This window comes from Molossus molossus, unplaced genomic scaffold (genome assembly GCF_014108415.1).
Source record: "Molossus molossus isolate mMolMol1 unplaced genomic scaffold, mMolMol1.p scaffold_m16_p_3, whole genome shotgun sequence".
Taxonomy (NCBI): Eukaryota; Metazoa; Chordata; class Mammalia; order Chiroptera; family Molossidae; genus Molossus; species Molossus molossus.
The window spans coordinates 86,507,912-86,533,156 of NW_023425366.1; the positions used below are offsets into that span (position 1 = coordinate 86,507,912).

Below are 25,245 nucleotides of genomic sequence, written 5' to 3' on the forward strand. Positions count from 1 at the left end.
AAAAACAAAGGCAAAATAGTAATGTTAAAGTCAAATGATAAATTTATGTTAAGCCATAGCATTAATTATTTCAAAGGTAAAAAAAGCATCTTTATATTCTGAATATTTTACCTAATGAGAATTTGGAAAAACCACTGTGTAAGTTGTAGAATATATGTAAATGTATACAACAGATATATTGGAAACGTGATTGTTGATTATCAGTTACTAGTAAGAACAGAGAAAAAAATTACACATTTAATTTCATAGTTTCTTTTAAAGTTTTTTGAAAGATTATGTAGTAATCATACCATTTTTCAGCCATGTCTTAGAATACTAATTTTATTTATCTTAATTTTCTTTTTCTAAAATAATTATTCTGTTAAACTCAGCTTGGCTATAGCTTGATATAATGCATGAGCATGCTGTGTATGCAAGCTAAGTAGCTTCAAACAATAAAATAAAATTTATTATAGCACAATTATTGCATTCATTTGGGAGGTAAGTAAATTCTCACTGGAGCCATTGAAGGAGAATACTGATGTGCCTTAATGTGGAGTTGTTTACCTATTAGACCATGACTGTATCTAGGAGATCCTTGATTCTGTGGCGATTTGTATCCTGTGACTTAGTGTTGATTAAAGATTTGCATAACTTGTTTTTCTGTGCTAATGCCCTTAATATTCTAAGGTGAAATACTAGAAGAATATACTAACTGTCAAGTGTTTATAAGTTAAAACAGTAAATATTACATTTTCTACCTCTTTGTTATTCCATTCATTAGAAAATTTCATCTTCAAACCATTTCTAAAACTCTGAATCCGTTTAATTAAGTAGTTATGTGTTTAAATTCTTTTTTTATTTTCATTAAAAATGTAGTTTTATATGTAGGTAAAAGGCTAGTGATTACTGAAGAATCTGCTAAGTGACTTGTTGCCTTTAATTAACACTGACATCCCATGATATTCTTTTTTTTACCATGATATTCTTAAAAACCAAAATAGAACAATGTAGATAATTTCCTATTTTGTGGGCTCATTTAAAAGCAGATATTACGTCCTATTACCTACATATACAATATACAAAGTCAACAGAGAGTAAGGTAAATTCAAGGTAATTTTTGTCTCACTTCCTCTACCTGTTCTCTTACTCTCAATAAGAGTCATCTCAGTTTTGTGTATGTACTTATTTGTAGTTAGCCTTAGGTCTTATACAATGAAAATAGCACTTATTTAATAATACTTTACTTTGTTCTTATTAGTTTCTTCACTAGTGGAAGAAGGAGAGAAACAGAACACACGATTTAGGCCATCAAAAATATCTGCCAGAGAATCTGCCCCACTGACCTCTTCCTCACCACCAGTAAGCCAGGAGTCACTGACTGTCAAAGAGAAGTTCATCCCACCTGAGCTCAGTATCTGGGACTATTTTATAGCCAAGGTAATAAAAGTGCTATCCAGTCAATATTTATACAGTTACATGGAAATGAAAGTGTTTAAAATAAGTGTAATTGGTGCTTCCAAATATTTTTCCACTCTGGTTTAGAAAATTTTTATTTTATCAGGCTACATTACTAAAAATCATACCCTAAAATGTTTTGGCTATATTTCCAGTCAGTTTTTAAGGCAGTTCTTTGATAAATTATGATTTTTTGCATTTTAAATGAAGTTATTATTAAGATGAAACGATAATTTGTTAACACCTTAATACCAGTGTACTTGGTAGTAATTAAAGAGCTAAGACTGGCAGAAGTTAAAGTGCCATTCATATTCTCATTCCTTTTCTCTATTACAGGTAGTCCTGTATTGTTCTGATATACACAAATTTCATCTTTTTAATTAAATAACATCAATCTCTCAACAACAGGCTTCAGGTTTTAGTTACCACAGTATATTAAATGTGAGTAATTGCATAAAGTACAAAGTTCCCCACTAGCTTTTCAATCTACAGGTTATATTGAAAATAAAAGATGCACCTCGTGATCAGTGACTAATCACAGCACTTCTTTCAAAGTCTGTCAGTGATTGGTCATTTAGTGTCTTTTGTTCAGTTCATACACAGACAGGAAAAAAGGTGGTGTCCTACCTCCTTGTCTCCCATGATAAACCCAAGTGACATTTTATAAAATGGGTAATTAGAAGAGGGAATTGGCTAACATTGATAACACTGCAACAAAAAAGATGAAAAGTGATAGTACTGGAAGTTAAATTCAAATCAAATGTAAAGTTATAGAAAAATTAGCTAACTTTGGGGTTTTTGACATTACTGTCATTTAAGAGACTCTACATCTCCCTGGCCAGTTTTGCTCAGCGGTTAGACTCAGACCAGAGAGTCCCGGGTTTGGTTCCCACTAAGGGCACATACCTCGGTTGCAGTTTGGCCCCAGCCCCAGTTGGGGTCGTGTGGGTGGCGACCAGTTGATATGTCTCTCTCACATCACTGTTTCTCCCCCCCCACCCCATCTGAAGATAAATGCAAAAATGTCCTCGAGGGAGGATAAAAAAAAAAGAGACTCTACATCTGCAACCAGAGAAATCTAGTGAAGGCCAATGAGGAAAGTATGACAGAAGGGTGAAATGTTCTACAGATAGTGAAATGGACACAAAAACAAAAAAACAAACCTCCCATTAAAGTAACTCTGGTTAACATTTCAGAACATTGAAAGCACAAAGCATAAAATGTCAGAAGCTGATACAGACTTAGATGGGATTATAGCAATTTTCCAAGGATTTTAGAAAAACATGCTTACTTTATATAGTTAGAAGGCAGCAAGCACTATTCAAAGTACTTGATAAGTTTTTACAAAAATATGAAACACTTTAATTCTCAATGTTTCTAACACTTTAAATATTATTTTTACTATTTTTTAAAAATTTTCCAGCTGACCATAAATTTCTAGTGTTTTGACAAATATTTTTAATAGTCGCAGAATATTTGTAATTTTCCATTGATTATTGAGATTACTTGCATGGCTCCAGCTTGCTTAGTCATTTTTACATTCCTACACTACATGCAAAGCAAGAACTGCCTATATATGTCTTCCTCTCCTGTGATTAGCCAAATTCCTAACACCTTCAGCTTCTGGATGTTCTCTTTATTTCCTTATATTAATTGACACCTCACTATTTTCTCTTGACACTTTATTTTTCTTGTATCTTATATGCTTCAGATAAAGAAAGGCATTTGTACTTCCTATTTCCTCATTGCCAGCGTCATTTATTCATTGAACAGATGTTTTCTAAGGACTTTATTTATATGGGAATATCTTTATTTCATCTTTAGTTTTGAAGCATAGATTGCTTGATTAGCAAGATCTTCTTGTTTTTCGATCTTGTTAAATTTCTGCTTGGTCAGTCTTGCCCCAGTTGTATCACAGCCTCAGGATAGTTGACATGTTAGCTTTCCCTAATTGTTTACTACTGAGATATCTGTTGTTTTTGACATGGAATTTTTATTAAAGTCAGCCCCTTCTGGCCAAGAAGCAAAGTTCTTAGTCCTCACAGATTGCCCTTCTGGCTCTGGTAGAACAATTGCACCACAGAATGGCAAAGGTGGGGATGAGGGTAGCCCCTGACCAAAATGCCAGATTCTTACTGTTTTACCAGCGATTCAGTAGATTTTTCTTGACTATTGCTTTATGTATCGTATGCATTTGGTCAACTTACAATATCTTTAAATGATTGTTTCTGTACAGTTTTATTACTGCTCTTTGGGGAGAGGACTTACCAACCTCCTCAATCAGCTGTTCCAGTTCTATCCTCCCTGCTGTGTTTCTTTATTAGGCCTCCCTAGACCCAAGATTTTATAACTTTTCAAACTTCCCACATCTTTTTTCATCCTCATTCTTAACTAATGACCTCATCTCTTAAGTTATTAAAAAACTAGAATCAGACTCTTTTCCTCCCCTCTCCCCTCCTCCCCTCTCTCTCCCTGTCCCTCTCCTTCTTCCTCTCTGTCTCCCCCTATTCCTTAAAGAAAACAAAACAAAACTAGAATCAGCCCTGACCAGTTTGACTCAGCAGTTAGAACGTCTGCCTGCTGTCCAGAGAGACCCGGGTTCGGTTCCTACTAAGGGCACATACCTCGATTGCAGTTTGTTCCCAGCCCTGGTTGGGTCTTGTGGGAGGCAGCCACTTGATGTGTCCCTTTCACGTTGATGTTTCTCTCTCTTTCTCTTTCTCTCTCCCTCTCTCTTCCTCCCACTCTATCTGAACAAAAAATGGGAAAATGTCCTTAGGTGAGGTTAAAAAAAAAACTAGAATCAGACAAAAACTCTTTTATCATATCATGGAGCTATAACTATGTTTCTTCCCATCTTATTCTTTCCTCCTGTTATTATAAAGGGTCCTTTTTATCAAAGACTCCAGTTCTATTCTGAATCTCATCCTTGCTTTTCTTCTGTTCCTTGCTTTGTCTTCAGTTCTCTCCTCTCTATTGGCTCCTTCCAGCAGGACAAAAATGTGCTCTCCTGTCTCCCATTCCAAATCCTGCTTCAGCCCTCCAAATTTTTTAGCTCTTATTTCTGTTTTCTCTTCTTATTCAACTTTTCAAAACTATATGCAGTAGTCCTCCTTGTCAGTGGGGCATATGGTCCAAGACCTCAGAGGATGGCTGAATCCAGAGAGAGTACCACCCCCTACCCTCACCGTACATACACATACACACAGTTGAAAATTCATGTACAACTGTATTCGGCCTGCTGCATACGCGAATTGCCAACCACAGATCAAAAATACAGTTGACCCTTGAACAACACGGGTTTGAACTATGTGGATGTAGTAAAAATCAGCATGTAAGTGAACCTGCACAGCTCAAACACATACATTTTGTCTATACATACATACCTAGGATGAAGTTCAGTTTATAAATTGGGCACTGTAAGAGATTAACAGCAGTAACAATAAAATAGAACAATAATAATGACAATAAACTGTAATAGTTACATAAATGTGTTTTATCTCTCAAATATCTATTTGTACTATACTCACCCTTCTTGTGATGATGTGAGATGATACAATGCTTACATGATGAGATGAAGTGAGATGATGTAGGCATTGTGATGTAGTATTAGGCTACTATAGGTGTACTTGAACATAAGTACTGCAATACCTCAACTGCCTATCTGATAACCAGGATGGCTACTAAATGACTAGTGGGCAGGTATTATTTATAGCATCAACTGTAGATACACTGAAAAAAGCAGTGGTGCATATCCTGGGTGGGATGGAGCAGGACAACGCAATATGTCATCACACTACTTAGAACAGTATGCATTTTAACACTTAGGAATTGTTTATTTCTGTAATTTTCCATTTCATATTTTCGAACTGAAGTTCATCACAGGTGATTGAAACCATAGGAAGTGAAACCAGCTACATTTTCTTTTTATTACCTTAGATCCCTTTTATACTTACCTATTGTATGACATCTGACACATCTACCCTGCAAAAACTGCCATTGTTGAGATTCAGGTGGCATCCATGTTGTCATTATAACTGAAACTTCTTTTCTTGTTGTTAATCCTTACCCAGGGATACTTTTCCATTGATTTTTAGAGAGTGGAAGAGAGGGAAAAGAAGAGAGAGAGAGAAACATTGATGTGAGAGAGACACATCAATTATCTGCCTCCTGCACAAACCCAACCAGTGCCAGGGATTGAACCTGCAATCCAGGTATGTGCCCTTGACCGGGAATTGAACCCAAGACCCTTTGGTATGCAGGCTAACACTCTAAACACTGAGCCAAACCGTCCACACCTAAGTGTAATTTCTTCATCATCTTATTTGACCTCTTAGTATTTAATACATGTGACCATTTTCTTCTTTTTGAAATACTTAAACTCTTGTTTTCTGATGCCACTCTCTTCTAGTTTTTTCCCTAACCTCGCTATTTATTCCCTCATAGTATCTTTTCTTCATCCTTCTCTTTCTACCTGACCTCTGAATCTTAATGTTCAAGATTTTGGTTTTGGTATTTATTTTCTCCAGTACCTCCTCTCTTACAACCAAAGTCCTCTTGTTTTAGTAAATGGCATCCTTATCCTTATAGTTGCTCAAGCCAGAAACCCAGAAATCATCTTTTTCCTCTATTTCTCTTGCCGTCCAGATTTATTAGCACATCTGTCAGTGCGTTCCCCTAAATACACTGTGAATCTGTTATTTCTCTTCATCTCCATCACTAGCACCTGTATGTAAACTGCCAGTTCTTGCCTTAGTTACTAATGTCTTCATTTCTGTTCTTGGCAACTTTATTCTCATAAGTGAGTGATGATAGTAATATTCTTAAAATATAAATCTCAGTATCTTTCCTCTACTTAAAACTCATTGGTGGCATTTCATTACACTCTATCCTGTGACCTATAAAAACCCTACCTAATCTGTCTTCTTCCATTCTCTTTCCACCTGTATCTAATGTTTATCCTGTTACATTTTATATATCAAACTCTTTTACATATTAAAACCTTTCTTTGTACTCTTTCCACTGCCTAAAGTGCTCTTCTTCCCTTTTGTTATTGTCTGTTTCCTATTTCTTCTTGTCCTTTAGGTCTCACTTAAATGCCATTTTTTTTCAAAATATGTTTTTATTGATTTTTTTAGAGAGAGAGGAAAGGAAAGGGAGATAGCAATATTGATGTGAGAGAGATAACATTGATTGGCTGCCTCCTGCATGTCCCCAACCAGGGATCAAGCCTGCAACACGGGCATGTGCCCCGACCAGGAATCGAACTGGGACCTATCAGATGGGGCGATGCTCAGTCCACTGAGCCACACCAGCCAGGCTAAATGCCACTTCTAAAAGAGGTTTTTCATAATCACTTTATCTCAATTTTTGTTGATATTCTTTATCCCAACTCTTTTTTTATTTATAGCACAACTAAATGCAGTTTGTACTTAGCTTTCTACTATTTGACTATTTTTACCATTAAAACATAAGCTCTGTGAAAGCAATGACCGTGTGTGTGTCTTTAAATTTTTTATATCAAGTATGTATGCTTTTCAGCAGTAGATACTTGAAAATTTTTTGTTGAATGGATAAATAAGTAAGTGAATTGTGTTAAGTGATGTCAAGGGCATAGAATGTCAAAAAACAAAACATACAGCCAAATGCTGGTTTTAATTCTTATAGCAAAGTATCCAAAAATGGAATAAATTGCTAATATTGGACTATGTAATTAAATGTGTTAAATCAGATATTTGGGTGGTAAATTCTGGAACTTTTTCATTTTAGCCTTTTCTACCACCTTCGCTAAGTAGAGGAGAATATGATTCAGAGGAGAGTCTGGACAGTGATGATGGTGATGAAGATGATGACGATGATAATGAGGTTTTAACTTCAGATTTCCATCTCCAAGAGCATTCTAATTCAAATTCATATAGGTATGGAATACTTAACTTTAAGCTTTTTTTTTTTAATTTAAAAATTTTTTTAAATGGTACATGTGAAATTAGTGGCTTGGAACTTATGAGACACATTGTAACTCAGATTTCTTTAGTTGAAATTGGTAAATTCCTTTCCTTACAATAATTCCACAGACGACCTCTACTTTTTATTAGTTTTCACATATGTTGCTATCAGATTATTTCTTCCCCTTCGCTCCCTGATATAAATAAACCCCACTGTTTTAGTCTAGAAAATCTAATGTCTTTTTAGAACACTAGTACTCTAACATGTCAATGATTACTGTTTTAAAAATGACTTCTACCTATGATAAAAATCATAAATGTTCAAAACACTCACCCTCCCAGCCGGTATGACTCAGTGGTTGAGTGTTGACCCAAGCATCAAGAGGTCACCTATTTGATTCCCCTCGGGACACATGGCAGGATGTGGCCTGATCCCCAGTGGGGGGCATGCAGGAGCAGCCAGTCGATGTTCTCTCTCATTGATGTTTCTATCTTTTTCTTACACTCTCTCTAATATCAATAAAGAAAAAAATTTTAAAAACTCTCTCTCAGTGAGTATTACTATTCTTACATATAGGAGTGATGGAATATTTGTTATGTTGCTTTTATTAACATGTTGATTATTTCCTGTTGATCTAATTTTGTTTTTTGAATATGTAAAATATTTACATGGTTCAAAAGTCAAACTGTGTAACTACAAAAGGATTCAACCCAATTAAAAATCAGCAAATGATTTGAATAGATATTTTTCCAAAGAAGTTGTACAAACAACCAGTGGAGTACTCCTTTATTGAAAAGCACATAAAAAAAAAAAAAAAGCTCACTATTGCTAATCAGTAAAGACATGCAAATCAAAACCTCAATGAGAGGTCATCTCATACCATTGAGATGGCTTCTATTAAAAAGAAACAAGCAGAAAATAACAGTGTTGGCAAGGGTGTGGAGAAACTGGAACCCTGTGCAATGTTGGTGGGAATGTAAAATGTGCAGCCATCATGGAAAACAATATGACTGTTCCTCAAAAATTAAAAATAGAGTTCCCATATGATCCATCAATTTGACTCTCCTGAGTATATACCCAAAAGAATACAAAGTGGATTATTGAACAGGTATTTGTATTGAGCACCCATGTTCATAACACCATTATTCATAAGAGACAATGGGTAAAAGGAACCTGAGTGTCTATCGACAGGTGAATGCATAAACAAAATGTGGTATATACATATAAGGGGGTATTATTCAACCTTTGAAAGTATAGAAATTCTGATACATGCTACCATGAATTAACATTATGCTAAGTAAAATAAACCAGTCACAAAAAGACAAATATTGCATTAGTCCACTTATATGAGATACCTTTCTGTCAATTTTATAGACAGAAAGTAAAATGGTAGTGACAGGGGTTAGGAGAAGGTAGAAATGGGATATAGCATTTCAGTTTTGCAAGCTAAAAAGGATTCTGGAAATAGATGGTGGTAATGGTTGCACAAAACATAAATATATACTTAATGTCACTGAACTGTACACTTGAAAGTAGTCAAGATGGTAAACTTTATGATACGTGTGTTTTACCACATTTTAAAGTAATAAAAGCCATCATCTAAGAAGTAAATGTGTGTCACTTGAAATAAAAGAGAAGCTGAAATGTTGTTTTAAAATTAAAAACATAAAATGTATAAAAATGTGAAATCAGAAGTCTCACCAGCCAGTTTCTCTTCTATACCCTATAGATACCCATTTTTATTAATTCTGGTTTATCCTTCTGTTTGTAAAATTAAGCATGTGTGTGTGAAATCTTGTATTTCCCCTGCAGCTAGCATACTATATGTAGTGTTCTGGAACTTTTTATTTATCAATACATACTGAGTTCACAACATATTAACACTTAGAGATCCTTCTTCATTCTTTAAAAATGGCTGCCCTGATATTCCATGGTTCAAAGCTGTAGTTATTAACCAGTTCTCTCTTGATGGATAACTTGGTTGATTCTAGTGTCTTGCTATTTATTGTAAATTATGCAGACATGAGTAATACATGCATATATATTTTATTGTTTTTGTGGAAGTATATCATCAGAGTTAAAGTACTTATAGTGGAATTGTTGGGTCAGAGAGTGGTGTACTCTTCTAAATTGCTACATAAATATTTAACACATCTATTGTTGCTTTATTTTTAGTTGGTCATTGATGCGCTTGGCAATGGTGCAGTTGGTGCTCAACAATTTGAAGACTTTCTATCCTTTTGCAGGTCATGATCTTGCAGGTAATGAATATCTTAACATGAATCAATATTGCCATTGCCTTTGATTTACTGTTTTGTAAATAATGGAGAGAAAGTTGTAATCATTTCCTATTGTAGAAGATAGGTTTCTTTTAACCAAACCAACTCTCTTTAAATAAGCCTATCATATTGTCAGGTGCTCTTAGGACAACATCCACAAAAGCAGGTGATATGAACCTGATGTGATTGACTGTATTGAGACTGTGTTTGTAGCTATAGCCAAGATATTGGGAGATTTAATAGTTGTAGACCCATAGCAAACTAAGTAAATGCAAAAACTTAGTGATTGTTAACTCCAAAGGAGGAAAAGTTTGTACAGGAAAGAAAGAGACATAATAGTATACCAAGTGGTTCAGCTGTGATCTGTATTTAAATATATATATATATATGTATATATATATATATATATATATATATATATATATATGTATATATGTGTGTATATATGTGTGTATATATATGTGTGTATATATAAATATATACACACATATATAAAGGTGAAAACTAAAATACCAATTTAACAAAACATTATGTGATTTTATTGGAATGATGGAGAGAAGTTTATTCTCATATTACATAGTTGGATGTCAGAAGATCATTTCTAAAATTGAGAAATCAAGAATTTACAGTATAAGCATGTTTAGATTTTTGTAGGTAAATAGCTAAAAGTTGAGGATAGGATTAGTATTCAAGAGTATGGAAGTGTAGAACTGAAAAGTACTGAGTTTCATTATGTAACTTTTTTATTTTTTACTTTTGTATATTACTTAATTTTCTAAGCAAATCTTAGTTATATGCCACATAGAAATTGGGCTGATACAAAGGTTAATTTTCTTCCCAGACATACTTCTATAATATTCAGATAGATTTTTCATGTGAAATTAAAGTCAAAAGCAGTATTTGATGTAGTCATTTAAATCATGTCATGATTATTATTCCAAGTATGTACTAGTAAAGCCACAATGTAATTTTGACTTAGATTGTTCTTTTTTCTGTTGTCTTCGGCCACCTAATTATGTTGAAATGTTACACAGATTTACAGTATCCTTTTTTAAATGCTCTAGATTCTATGCCACCTCTTTCATATCACCCCTGCCAAAATGTTGTTAATATCTCGTTCTTACAGTTAAATACAGCATTTTACTGCAAAAGATAAATGCGGGTCAATTTTATATTCTCATTTTAGAGCTTCCTGTTAGTTCTCCACTTTGTCATGCAGTTCTAAAAACTCTTCAGTGTTGGGAGCAAGTTCTTCTTCGACGACTTGAAATCCATGGGGGACCACCTCAAAACTATATTGCAAGTCATACTTCTGAAGAGAATTTGTCTGCAGGTCCTGCAATTCTCCGCCACAAAGCTTTGCTGGAACCTACAAACACTCCTTTCACGTAGGTTTTCCTATGGATACTGCTTTTAAATATGAGATTTACTAAATCAGAATGTTTTCAGGTAGTATTTGAAGAATCAAATATTTAAGTCCTTTTATGTTTAATATGCTGTTCTAGGCTCATGTCTGTGGCTTTATGTGATGCATATTGTAGTTCAGAGGTTAGCAAACATTTCCTGCAAGGTCTAAATAAGAAAGATATTAGGCTTTGGGGGCCTTACAATCCTTGAGGCAACTCTTCGGGCTTGCCACTATATAGTGAAAGCAACTATAGACAATAAGTAGTAAACGAATGAGCAGTCTCATAGTTTACTGTCACCCACTCTCATGCATTGCTATTCAAAGTAGCCAGGTAGGAAATGGGTTTGCTGTTCGTGAGGAGTAAAGTGTTTATACCAAAAGGTAAATCAATGTTTGCTTATCAGAGTCTTACTATAAAAAATGTTAACTGAACTAAACAGTGTATTTAGTGACTTAATGACGTACTTCATTTACTTTTTTTTCACAAACTCTTACCTCATTACACATCAGTAACCGACTTCATGGTCTGGTATGTGTTCACAAACGATATTTTGAATAGCTCTGCTTGTAAATCTCTTCTAGGAAGCATAACTATTATGTCCTAAGACAGGGTCAGAAAACTGCAGCCTGTAGACCAAATTCACCCCTTCTCCTACATTGTAAATAAAGTTTTATTAGATCATAGCCACACTTCTATTTTAATGTCATCTCTGCTCTTTTTCCACTTCATTGGCAGAGGAGAGACCATCTGGCCTATAAAGCCTAAAATATTTACCATTGGTCCTTTAAGAAGAAGTTTGCTGATTGTGGCCTGAGATGATTTGTTCTGATTCTAGTTAATTATTTTTATAGACATTTATAACACTAAGGCAATGTGGTCAAGTTAATCAGAAATCTCTGAAGTATATAACTAAATATACTATCTCTGGCCCAGCTGGTGTGGCTCAGTGGTCGAGCCAAATTGACCCATGCCCTAAAAGGTCGTCAGTTCAATTTCCGGTCAGGACACATGCCCAGGTTGTGGGCTCAATCCCCAATAGGAGACATGCAGGAGGCAGCCAACATTGTTGTTCTCTCATCGATGTTTCTCTCTCTCCCTCTCCCTTCCTCCCTCTAAAAATCAATAAAAATATTTTTAAAAATATATTTATATATACTGTCTCTCTGTAGATCCAAACACCACCTGGCACTGTCTGTGAAGAGACTTTGGCAGTACTTGGTGAAGCAAGAAGAAATTCAGGAAACCTTTATCAGAAATATATTCACAAAGAAAAGGTGTCTAAATGAGGTTCGTATAAGTTTAAACCTTACTGTTTTATTATTAAAGTCTTGTGTATTATATAATCATAAAGAATAAGTTGCCTTTTATTGACTGTTTAAAACTCATTTTTAGCCCTGGCCAGGTAGTGCAGTTTGTTGGAGCATCGTCCCAATACACTAAGGTTGCAGGTTCAATCTCTGGTCAGTGCACATACAATAATCAACCAATGAATGCATAAATAAGTGGAACAACAAGTTGATGTTTCTCTCTCTCTCTCTCAAGTCAATACAATTAATTAAAAAATAAAAATAAAACTCATTTTTATCATAAACATATCCTGTGCAGTTAATGTATAGAAAAATAATTGAAGCCCTGTGTGACTCAGTGGTTAGAGTGTGAGCCCTAGGACTGAAGGGTTGCAGGTTCAATTCCCAGTCAAGGGTACATACCTGGGTTGCTGTTCAGATCCCTGCCCTGGTCCTGTGCATATGGTAGGTAACCAGTCGAAGTATCTCTCTCACATAGATGTTTCTCTCACTCTCTCTCTCTCTCCCTTTCTCCCACTCCCCTCTCTTTCTTTTCCCCCCCCCCCCTTTCATTCTGTCTAAAAATCAATGGAAAAAATATCCTCAAGGATTAACAAAAAAAAAAGTAATTGAAAATGAAATAGAGGGTCAGTATTTTCTTAAATTCATTTTACTTAAAGTTACTAATTCAGATGTATTTGGGACTTTTTTAAAATATGTTTTTAGTGATTTTTTAGAGAGAGAGGAAGAAAGAGAGATAGAAACATCGATATGAGAGAGAAACATTGACCGGCTGCCTCCTACACACCCCCACTGGGGATCGAGCCCACAACCCAAGCTTGTGCCCTGACTGGAAATCAAACCCAGACCTTTCAGTCCATGGGATGATGCTCATTCCACTGAGCCACAATGGCCGGGCAAGTATTTGGGACTTTTTTTCCCTCAAAAGATATTGGTTAAGTATCTTTGTTTCCTGTTTTGAGCTGTCATGATCACCAGTTTTTTAAAACTCTCTTGTCTTTATTGATTTTAGAGAGAGTGGAAGGGAGAGAGAGAGACAGAAACATCAATGAGACAGAACATTAATTGGCTGCCTCCTGCAAGCCCCCCCCCAGGGATCAGGCCCACAACCCAGGTATGTGCCCTGACTGGAGATTGAACTAGTGACCTCTTGGTGCATAGATTGATGCACAACCACTGACCCAAACCAGCCCAGCTATTATCACCAATTTAAGAGACAAGTAGAAAGTTCCCATGATTTTTGTGTGATAGTTAAAATATTTTTTTTATTGTTTTTTTTTAGAGAGAGAGAGGAAGGCTGAGAGAGAGAGAAACATCGATGTGAGTAACATCGGTCGGCTGCCTTTTGCACACCCCCTACTAAGGATCGAGCCCGCAACCTGGGCATGTGCCCTGACCGGGAATCCAACCAGGACCTCTCAGTCCATGAAGTGATGCTCAATCCAATGCGCTACACCGGCTGGGCTCATGTGATAATTAAAAGTTTATCTTAGAAGTTTAATTAAAACTAGGTTTATATACTGAACACATTCCAAATATGTACATGTTTTTTTACTCTATTGATTATGCTTCTTAGTGAAATTTTGGAAATTCTAATTTATAATACTGTAACTAGTTGATTATACCTTAATATTATGATTATAATAATATTTTTCTCAATTCAGTGATACTAAAAAGTTTCAGTTTGATGATATGGGGAACTTATACCTCAATGTAAATTAACGTTTTGTTTCCTTCATGGAGACAATTTTACTATTAAAAAATATTGGGTGAGCCCTGGTCGGCTTAGCTCAGCAGTTAGAGCGTTGGCCTGCAGTCCAGAGAGACCCGGGTTTGGTTTCCACTAGGGGCATGTACCTTGATTGCAGTTTGTCCCCAGCCCTGGTTGGGTCATGCGGGAGGCGGCCACTCGATGTGTCCCTTTCACGTCGATGTTTCTCTCTCTCTCTCTCTTCCTCTCTCTCCTTCCCACTCTATCTGAATAAAAAATTTAAAAATGTCCTTAAGTGAGGATAAAATATATATATATATAATATAATATTATATATAATATATATATAATATTATATATTGGGTAAACTAAACAGTGAATTTAGTGATATAGTTAATTTTTTATCTTCTCATGGACCAGTAACAGAGTTCAAGACTGGCAACTGGTCTGTGGACACATTTTGTGAATTATCTGAAAGCAAGCTCTGTACAGTTTTTGAAGTGGACGGGAAGAAGGAAGATATTTCAGTGGGATAAATTAGGAAATAGAATGGCTTCTTAATAGACAAGTTAGCAAAAAGCAAGATGACATCTAACTTCATTGGGAAAAAAGTTAAATTACATGTATTTCATTGTCTCTCAGTTTAAACACTAATTTATAACAGGCAATTGTACCTTATTAATATTTGCCTGTTTATGTAAATATGAATTAACCAAGCCAATAAACAACATATAGTGTTCTTGCTAACTTAAAATACTTTTGACATAGGTACCTTAGTATAACATTGAAATTTAAGCAAACAATAAATACAGTAGATAAAATACAAATGAAAGTATTTCTATATAACCTTAAGTAAGATATATCTTAAATATTTAGTATGTGAAGTACCATTAAAACAGTTCAAGCAAATTTTTGGATGAATAAAATTAAAAATGAATTTACTAGATAAGAGTGTCGGACTCAAAATTAGCATATGTTTACTGATGAGATAATGTTTCTCCTTTTAAATATATCTTTGCTTTGCCCTGGCCGGGTTGGCTCAGCAGTTGGAGTGTCGACCTGTGGACCAAAGAGTCGCAGGTTGGATTCTGGTCAAGTGCACGTACCTCAGTTGCAGTTTGGTCCCTGCTTCTGGTTGGGGTCATGCAGGAGGTAGCCAATCTATGTGTTTCTCTCACATCGATGTTTCTCTCTCTTCCCTCGCCCCTCTCTAAATCTGATGATGAATGAATAAAATCCTCAGGTGAGGATTTAAAAAAAGAAAAAAAGAATATATATATATATATTTATCTTTGCCCAAAATAATTTATTACAAGTTAAAACATGCTGAATTGCTTTGAATAAAAAGCATGTTTACTGTACTTGTTACTTCTTTGGTTTCTCTGATGTACCTTGTTATATGAATATGCAAATTTGGCATAATAACTTCAAGTACTAAATCATTGTTTTAATAAACATTGTCAGCCCAGCCATTGTGGCTCAGTGGTTGAGTGTCAACCCATGTACCAAGAGGTCACCAGTTCAATTCTTGGTCAGGGCACCCGCCCAGATTGTGGGCTGAATCCCCAGTGGAGGCCACACAGGAGGCATTCGATGTTCTCACTCTTCGATGTCTCTCTCTCTCTCTCTCTCTCTCTCACTCTCTCACCTCTCCCTCCCTCCCTCCCTCCCTCCCTCCCTCTCTCTCCTTTCCACTCTCTAAAATCAATAAAGAAAAATTTTTTTTAAAAACCGAAAACATTGTCATATTTGATTAATATAATTGTAAAAATAAAAACACTTCTCTACCTCTCATACATTTAATGTATATGGGAACTGAAATAGTTCTCAAAACAAAAACTGTTGCATCACTATATTGCCTAGTAGAATCAGAGTAGAATCATTAAGGGAATAGAATAACATAACAAAGCCAGAATAAGGAAGGATAACCGATAAATGAGTAAAGTTACTCTTATATTATAATTATTTTAATCAAAAGCAGGAATATGGATGCTGGACTAAAAGCTTTATGTCTGTCAGTAGGCCAAATATTTTCTCTGTATTTTAGTGTTTTTTAATCTGCAAAATGAGTATAATACCTTTTACTTTGCAATGTTTTAACCAGTATATTTAACATTATTTAAAAACCTGGCATGAGCCCTGGCCGGTTTGGCTCAGCGGTTAGAGCGTTGGCCTGCGGTCCGGAGAGACCCGGGTTCGGTTCCCGCTAAGGGCATGTACCTCGGTTGCAGTTTGTCCCCGGCCCTGGTTGGTCGTGCGGGTGGCAGCCACTCGATGTGTCCCTTTCACATCGATGTTTCTCTCTCTCTCTCCCTCCTGCTCTATCTGAACAAAGAATGAAAAAGTGTCCTCGGGTGAGGATAAAAAAAATAATAATAAAAAAATAAAAACCTGGCATGATTAATGGTAGTTTTCAGAAATTTATTGTTACTGCTTGATTGTTTCATTCTTGATAGTAATACTCTTAAAGATAGTAATATTTTGGTAAAGAAAATATGCAAACGTATTTTTTTAATAGTAAAATATAGATTGGATGGAACAAAATAAAATATTAACTTTATAGAGTTGCTTTAAAATTATTTAATCTATAATGGAAAGTTGATTAGCCTATTTTTGTTATTAACAAAATAACCTGTATTCCCTTTATTAATAAAATAATGATTATACTTAAATTGTTGAGTGCAAATTACTCTGATTTTTCAGATGGTTAGAAAATAGGTACATGACAAATCCTGCATTTTGGATGGGAGATGATGGAGAATATTTTGAAAGTGCTGCTGTTTTATTTCTTTATGTGTTTGAAAATGAAATTTTCTTTCTCTGATGTTAAAATTCTGGTGTATCTTCAGAATTTTTTTTCTATATAATGTAGTTTAATGGTACATGCATTTTTAAAAGTGAAGGTCTTCCCTATTTTTATTTATTTGGAAATTAAGTGCAGATAGTTGCAAATGGACTACATCTGAATCATTCCTGACCAAAAACAACAACAACAAATGCTTGGCAGCTGTCGTTTGTGTCCCGATTCTTTTTGTTTTCATTTTCGGAGAAAACCTTAAGGTCTTGAACCAGCTCTTTCTTTAGTGCTAATATCCCCTTTTAAGAAGCATGTGTGCCTGAAACATACATGATTGTATTAACCACTGTCACCTCAATAAATTAAATTAGAAAAAAGAAAAAGACTCTACACCTATAAATCACAACCTTACAGGATAGTATTAATGTGTTGTTGGATACACATAGACTAAATTAGTAAAAAGTAAGTATACTTTTATTAACACACACACACACACACACACAAGAAGCTGCTGCTGCTCAGATAGTTTATTGATTATTTTAGGCTAAATCAAGACAAAGCAAGGCCCTGGCTGGTTTTTCTCAGTGGTTAGAGCATTGGCCTGTAGACCAATGAGTCACAGGTTTGATTCTGGTCAAGGGCACGTACTTCGGTTGCAGTTTGTCCCTGGCCCTGGTCGTGTTCATGCAGGAGGCAACCAGTCGATGTGTCCCTCTCACATCGATGTTTCTCTTTCTCTCCCTCTCTCTCCCCCTCCCTCCCTCTCTTTATGAAGATAAATAGAAAAATATGCTTGGGTGAGGATTTAAAAAAAAAATAAAACAGCCCTGGCTGGTTTGGCTCAGTGGTTAGAGCATCGGCCCACAGACCGGAGAGTCCTGGGTTCGGTTCCCTCTAAGGGCGCATACCTCAGTTGCAGTTTGTCCCCGACCCTGGTTGGGGTCTGTGGGTGGCGACCACTTGATGTGTCTCTCTCACATAGATGTTTCTCTCTCTTCCTCCCTCTCTCCCTCCAGCTCTATCTGAAGATAAATGCAAAAATGTCCTCGGGTGAGGATAAAAAAATATATATACACACACGTAGAGAGAGCGAGAGACAAAGCAAGAATTAGAAACCTAGATATAATTTTTTTTTTTTAATTACGAGGTTTTCATGAGGAGTGAGCTATCATAATGGAGATAAGACATGGTACTGAATAAGAGAACAATTTGACTTTAATTTTCAGTTGATAGTACTCTGACACCAGTCGCTCTGAAAGTAGGTAGGGTGCAATCTTGCTTTAATGTCAACATTTCAAATTAAGTGAGTGAAAATTTCTTAGGAGGTAGAATAAAATTTATAGTGGTTGTTAATGAATTTTAAGGGACTGAGTTTTCCCTAACCCTAATCCCTAACAGTGTACCCCCTCACATGCTTCTTTTAAGGTATATGAAATTTTAAAAATAACTCAGTTTAATGTTGCTTTCTAGTAAATTGGGTTAAAAATATAACTAAAAAAGTATCCCCAGTATTTTGCATGTTACACTCATCTTACTCTTTGTCCTGTGATTATTCTTTCTTGATGAAGTCAGTAGAGGACAGCTGTGAAACCATCAAAAATTCTATGTTGGAGGAGCCAAACATCAATAAGGTAAAAAGTGTCATTCAACTGAAATTAGAAATTGCATTCTTTAACATGGAAAACAAAGTGTTGCCATTTAATTCTGGACTGGACTTTGTTTCCAACGCAGTAAAATTGCTATTCCCTCAGTTTATTCTCCTTTTATTTTAACAAGTTAAATGTTGCAATCATAACATTGTTTCTATTTTATTAATAAGAGAATGCAATTTTAAAGGAAGTTGAATGTATCCTGTTTTGGCTACAGATTTTTCTGAGTATATACAACTAAAGTTCTTAATAAAGTATAATTACAGTAGCCATTAGAGAAGTATAGTAGTATTTTTGTCAGTATTACTTTTGAAGTTAAAATTCTTGCCTCTCGCCCAGCCAGTGTGGCTCAGTGGCTGAGCTAACCCATGCACCAAGAGATCACCAGTTCAATTCCCGGTCAGGGCACATGCCCAGGTTGTGGGCCAAATCCCCGGGGGGGGGGGGGGGGGGAAGCAGGAGGCAGCCAATCAATGTTATCTCTTATCGATGTTTCTCTCTCTCTCTCTCTCTCTCCCCCCCCTTCCTCTCTCTCTTAAATCAGTAAAGAAAACAATATTTTAAATTATCTTCTCTCATATTTTTTAAAATATATCAAATACTATTATATAGCATTTATCATACTGATAAAAATAGAATATAGCATATTGCCTTGTGTATACTAAGTACTCATAATACTTCTTGAGAACAATGGCACAAAGGATGAGAATTTGTACATCCATAAAATAACTCGCAAATATTCTATGATCACACATTCAAATAGGACTTTTATTTGGTTGATATATGATTCGTGTATTCCACATTTTCATTTTAAGACCATTTCATCAGAGTAATTTTTAGGGAAACAGTTTCTCAAAAGATTTTCTTTTGAGGCTGTGAGTTCCTACCTCTTATTCATTCTCAAAGGAATCTTTTGGTAAAATAGGTGAAATAATTCTGTACAGTTGATTAAAAAGACTGATTTGATGTCAAGTGTATAACTAAAACCTTGGCAAAATAAATATATGCAGTCCATACTTAACTTTGGAAAATTCTAATAGCCTTTAGGAGTTTAGAGAGAATATAATTCAAACTTCTAACCAGTTAACAATATTCTTTGCCTTGTAATCATTAACTACTACAGTCTATACATTATCATGAATCCTTATCCAAAATTTTTTTTACAGTGTTTATAAAATGTTAATCATAATGTTGTATTACTGTAGTCATTACACTATATCAAAAGTCAGTCATTGTGTTTGCTTAACATCATAACTTTTTTTGGCCAGAGTTTTCCAAATCATGTGGGACAATTTTATTTTAATAGCTTTATTAAGTATACCTGTCTTAGAATACTGCACATATTTATTAGAGTTTGATTAATTTTTACATGCATATGTGGGTGAAGCCCTCAGCACATCAAGGTAATTAATATAACCATTATTTCCAAAACTTTAATTCTTCTGTTGCTTTTCCCCTTCCCTCTCTGCCCTCTTTTTCTCCATGCAACTATCAATTTGCTTCCTGATATTATAGATTATCTTTTCATTTTCTGGAATTTTTGGAAATGAAATTATACATTATGTCTTTTTTTTCTATGTATTTTCTCAGCATAACTATTTTGAGATTCCTCCATATTATGTATTTCAGTATTTTATTTTTATTGCTGAGGTATATTCATTATCTGGCTATAATAAAATTTGTTTATCCATTGATCTGCTGATGAACACTTTTAAACTATTTCCATTTTGGAATTATTTCAAATAAAACTGCTTAGAATATTTATGCACAAGTCTCTTTGGTTGGGCCTTTGGTTTCTTTTCTTTTATGTAAATGTCTAGGAGTGGGATGGCTAGATTATATTGTAGGAGTTTGGTTAATTTTTTAAGAAACTGCTTAAGTATTTTCCAAGATGGTAGATACATTTTACATTGCCAGCAGCAGTGTATGAAATCGCAGTTGCTTCACTTCCTTCACTATGCTTGGTATGGTCAGCTTTTATTTTAGCCATTCTTGTAGGTATATAGTGGTAGTTCTTTGTGGTTTTAATTTGCATTAAGAATCTGATCATGTGCTTAATTGCCATTTTTTGTTGAAGTATCTTTCCAAATGTTGTATGTATTTTTTGATTAGGTTGTATGTTTTCTTAAATGAGTTTTAACCGTTTTTTATACATTCTAAATATAAGTCCTTCACACAAGATAGGTGATTTGCAGATATTTTCTGCTGTCAGTTGATTGTCTTTTTCATTCTCTTTACATTTGTTTTTAAACGACAGAAGTTCTTATTTTTTTATGTTTTTATTTTTTTTAATTAATTAATTTATTTTTGTTACAGATGTTTCTCCTTTTCCCCCCTCCCTCCCCACCCTGTCCCCACCTTTGTTCATGCATATAAGTTCTGTGGTTTATCTCTCCCCCACCACCCCCTCTTCTGGGGATTGTCAGTGTGTACCCCACTTCCACGTCTCTGGGACTACCCCATTCCTCAGACTGTTATGTTCATTATAGTCCACAAATAAGTGAGATCATATGATACTTAACGACAGAAGTTCTTAATTGAAACATTGGACCTCATCAGAATTCATCTGTGTATGGATTTTATTTTCGATGTCATATCTAAGAAATCTTTGCCAAACCTAAAATCACAAAGAGTTTCTTTCACTTTGCTCTAATTGTTTATAGTTTTAGTTTTACAATTAGGTCTATGACCTATTTTGAGTTAATTTTTTTATATGATGCAAAATATGGATCACAGTTACTTTTTAAATTATCTATATATTATTTGTTCTAACACCCTTTGTTGAAAAGATTATGCTTCACTGAATTGCGTTTTCCTCCTTATATAAAATCAGTTGACATACATTTTTAGGTTTATTGCTGAACCCTATTTTGGACCATTGATCTATTTGTTTATCTTTATGCTAATACTCCCACTGTTTTATTGCACTAACTGAAACCTATAGTCTAATATTAAATAGAAATGGTGAAAGCAGGCTGTCCTCAACCCCACTTGTTGCTGGTGGGGGTAGGCTTCTTGAGATATCCCGAGAAAAGGGATTTTTTGAGACTCACACAGGAGGATGAAGTATTGTAGAAAGCTTTATTTCTGTGGAATTAAATCCCCAAGTTTCCAAAGTCCAATTTCTCTTCAACCATAGCAGAAGTGTAGCTATGGCTTCAGCAGAGCTAGGATTAGAGCTGCTGTCCAGAGTTTCTGTTCCATGTTGGGACACAGTCCAGTCCAGCATTAGGCTAGCTTAGTTTGTATTCCCTGCTGCAGTTCATCAGTCCATTGTGGTCTGCTGGGCCACATGGCTATGGAGGGAACAAAGGAGCAACACCTAAGGAACCAGAAAGGCAAGAGCAGCAAGAGAGTGCCTTGTCTTGGGATTATGTATCACCAAATGTTTGCGGTTTGTAGTGACCCTTCCCTCTCTAGCCAGTGATCTCTGTTCTCAGGTTTGATTGACAGGCATCTTCCTTATGTCACCCTGATTTCATTGCACATGCACTCATCTTCCCCTTGTTGGACTCTTTCCCCCAATAATCTGCAGGGAATGAGCCAGTGGTTCCCTGGGGAGTGTAAAATTGCAGCCTTCAGGTGAAGCTGCCCAAATGCCCATGCTTATACTATCTGGCCTTCCTTTTGCTTCTTTTCTATTAATAACTAGCTAATTACAGTGATACCATCTTGTTCCTCATCTTGGGAGAAAGCATTCAGTCTTATGTCATTAATTAGCATGTCGTCTGTAGGGTTATTGTTAGATGTTCTTTAAAAGTTCAGGAAGTTTCTAGAATTTTTATGGATTCACGGGTCACATTTAAGTCTTTTATCCATTTCGAATTTATTTTTGTGTATGGTGTAAGTTGATGGTCTAGTTTCATTTTTTTGCATGTAGCTGTCCAATTTTCCCAACACCATTTATTAAAGAGGCTGTCTTTGCTCCACTGTATGCTCTTGCCACCTTTGTCAAATATTAATTGAGCGTATTGCCTTGGGTCCATTTCTGGGTTTTCAGTTCTGTTCCACTGGTCTATATGCCTGTTCTTGTGCCAGTACCAGGCTGTTTTGGTTACAGTCGCTTTGTAGTATAACCTGATATCTGGTATTGTGATCCCTCCAACTTTGTTCTTCTTTTTCAAGATTGCTGTGGCTATTCGGGGTCTTTTTTGGTTCCATATGAACTTTTGAAGTATTTGTTGTAGTTCTATGAAATATGTCGTTGGTATTTTGATGGGGATTGCGTTGAATCTATAGATTGCTTTGGGTAGTATGGACATTTTAATTATGTTAATTCTTCCAATCCATGAACAGGGTATGTGCTTCCACTTTTTTATATCTTCCTCTATTTCTTTTTTCAATGACCTGTAGTTTTCTGCAAATAGGTCTTTTACTTCTTTGGTTAAGTTTATTCCTAGGTATCGTAATTTTTTTTTTTTTTTTTTTTTTTTTTTTTTTGGAGCGATGGTAAATGGGATTGTTTTTTCAGTTTCTCTTTCTGTGAGTTCATCATTGATGTACAAGAATGCCGTCGATTTCTTGACGTTAATTTTGTATCCTGCTACTTTGCCAAACTCATTTATTAAGTCTAATAGATTTTTGATGGAGTCTTTAGGGTTTTCTATGTACAATATCATGTCATCTGCAAATAATGACAGTTTCACTTCCTCCTTTCCAATTTGGATCCCTTTTATTTTTTCTTCATGTCTGATTGCTGTGGCTAAGACTTCCAGTACAATGTTAAATAAGAGTGGCGAAAGTGGACATCCCTGTCTTGTTCCTGTTCTTAATGGAAATGTTTTTAGTTTCTGTCCATTGAGTATGATGTTGGCTGTAGGTCTTTCATATATGGCCTTTATTATGTTGAGATATGATCCCTCTATTCCTACATTGCTGAGCGTTTTTATCAGAAATGGATGCTGGATTTTGTCGAATGCTTTTTCAGCATCTATTGATATGATCATGTGGTTTTTATTCTTCATTTTGTTTATGTGGTGTATCACGTTTATTGATTTGCGAATATTGTACCAGCCTTGCATCCCTGGAATGAATCCCACTTGGTCATGGTGAATAATTTTTTTGATGTATTTCTGGATCCGATTTGCTAGTATTTTGTTCAGGATTTTGGCGTCTATGTTCATCAGGGATATTGGCCTGTAGTTTTCTTTCTTCGTAGTGTCTTTTTCTGGTTTTGGAATTAGAATTATGCTGGCCTCATAGAACGTGTTTGGAAGTCTTCCTTCTTCTCGAATTTTTTGAAATAGTTTGAGGAGAATGGGTGTTAGTTCTTTTTTGAATGTTCGGTAAAACTCCCCCGTGAAACCATCTGGGCCTGGGCTTTTGTTTGCTGGGAGAGTCTTGATTACCTCTTCAATTTCCTTAGTTGTTATTGGTCTGTTCAAGTTTTCTATCTCTTCCGGGAATAGTTTTGGGAGACTGTGTGTTTCTAGAAATTTGTCCATTTCGCTGAGATTGTCGAATTTGTTGCCATATAGTTGTTCATAGTAGTTGTTAACGATCTTTTGTATTTCCGTGGTGTTGGTTGTTACTTCTCCTCTTTCATTTCTGATTTTGTGTATTTGGGTTCTCTCTATTTGTTTCTTGGTGAGTCTAGCTAAGGGTCCATCTATCTTGTTTATCTTTTCGAAAAACCAACTCTTTGTTTCATTGATCCTTTGAATTGATTTTTTGGTCTCTATGTCATTTATTTCTGCTCTGATCTTTACTATTTCCTTTCTTCTACTTGCTCTGGGGTTTTCTTTTTGTTTGCTTTCTAATTCTTTAAGTTGTGAGGTTAGACAGTCAATTAGAAATTTTTCTTGTTTTTTGAGGTAGGCCTGTAGTGCTATGAACTTCCCTCTCAGAACTGCTTTCGCTGCATCCCATAGATTTTGTGTTGTTGTGTGTTCATTTTCATTGGTTTCCAGGAAGTTTTTAATTTCTTCCTTGATCTCCTCGGTGACCCATTCATTGTTTAATAACATGCTATTTAGCCTCCATGTGTTGAAATGTCTTTGCATGTTCTTTGTGCAATTGATTTCTAGTTTCATGCCATTGTGATCTGAGAAGATGCTTGATATGATTTCAATCTTCTTGAACTTGTAGAGATTTAGTTTGTGTCCTATCATGTGGTCTATCTTTGAAAATGTCCCATGTGCACTTGAGAAGAATGTGTATTCTGTTATTTTGGGGTGTAATTCTCTGTAGATATCTATTAAATCCATTTGGTCTAGTGCTTCATTTAGAGTCTCTGTTTCCTTGCTAATTTTTTGCCTAGAGGATCTATCCAGTGCAGTCAATGGGGTGTTGAAGTCCCCTGCTATAATTGTATTGTTGTCGATTTCTCCTTGGAAGTCCTCCAGAAGATTTTTAATATATTTTGGTGCTCCTATATTGGGTGCATATATGTTTATCAAGGTTATATCTTCCTGTTGGATAGATCCTTTCAATATTATGTAGTGGCCGTCTTTGTCTCTAGTTATGGTCTTCATTTTGAAATCTATTTTATCAGATATGAGAATTGCTACCCCCGCTTTTTTTTGCTTTCCATTTGCTTGGAAAATTTTTTTCCATCCCTTCACTTTCAACCTATGTGAGTCTTTTGTTGAGAGGTGGGTCTCTTGTAAACAACATATAGATGAGTCATGCTTTCTTATCCAATCAGCTACTCTGTGTCTCTTTATGGGAGCATTCAATCCATTTACGTTTAAGGTGATTATTGATATGTA

General features: G+C 35.4%; 1 protein-coding gene across 16 annotated transcripts in view; it reads left to right on the top strand.

The window, feature by feature from the left end:
* Positions 1-25,245, top strand: part of DMXL1 (Dmx like 1) — a 166,408-nt gene that overhangs the window by 95,631 nt on the left and 45,532 nt on the right. For 11 of the 16 annotated variants that reach the window (XM_036280413.1, XM_036280415.1, XM_036280405.1 and 8 more), the window contains 6 exons: positions 1,241-1,419; positions 7,207-7,355; positions 9,559-9,644; positions 10,849-11,050; positions 12,241-12,358; positions 18,455-18,517. In XM_036280413.1, coding sequence (XP_036136306.1) covers positions 1,241-1,419; positions 7,207-7,355; positions 9,559-9,644; positions 10,849-11,050; positions 12,241-12,358; positions 18,455-18,517 — 797 coding nt within the window. Of the gene's footprint in view, positions 1-1,240; positions 1,420-1,773; positions 1,879-7,206; positions 7,356-9,558; positions 9,645-10,848; positions 11,051-12,240; positions 12,359-18,454; positions 18,518-25,245 lie in introns of those variants that run through there. The other 5 variants (XM_036280416.1, XM_036280407.1, XM_036280410.1 and 2 more) reach the window with 3 other exon arrangements.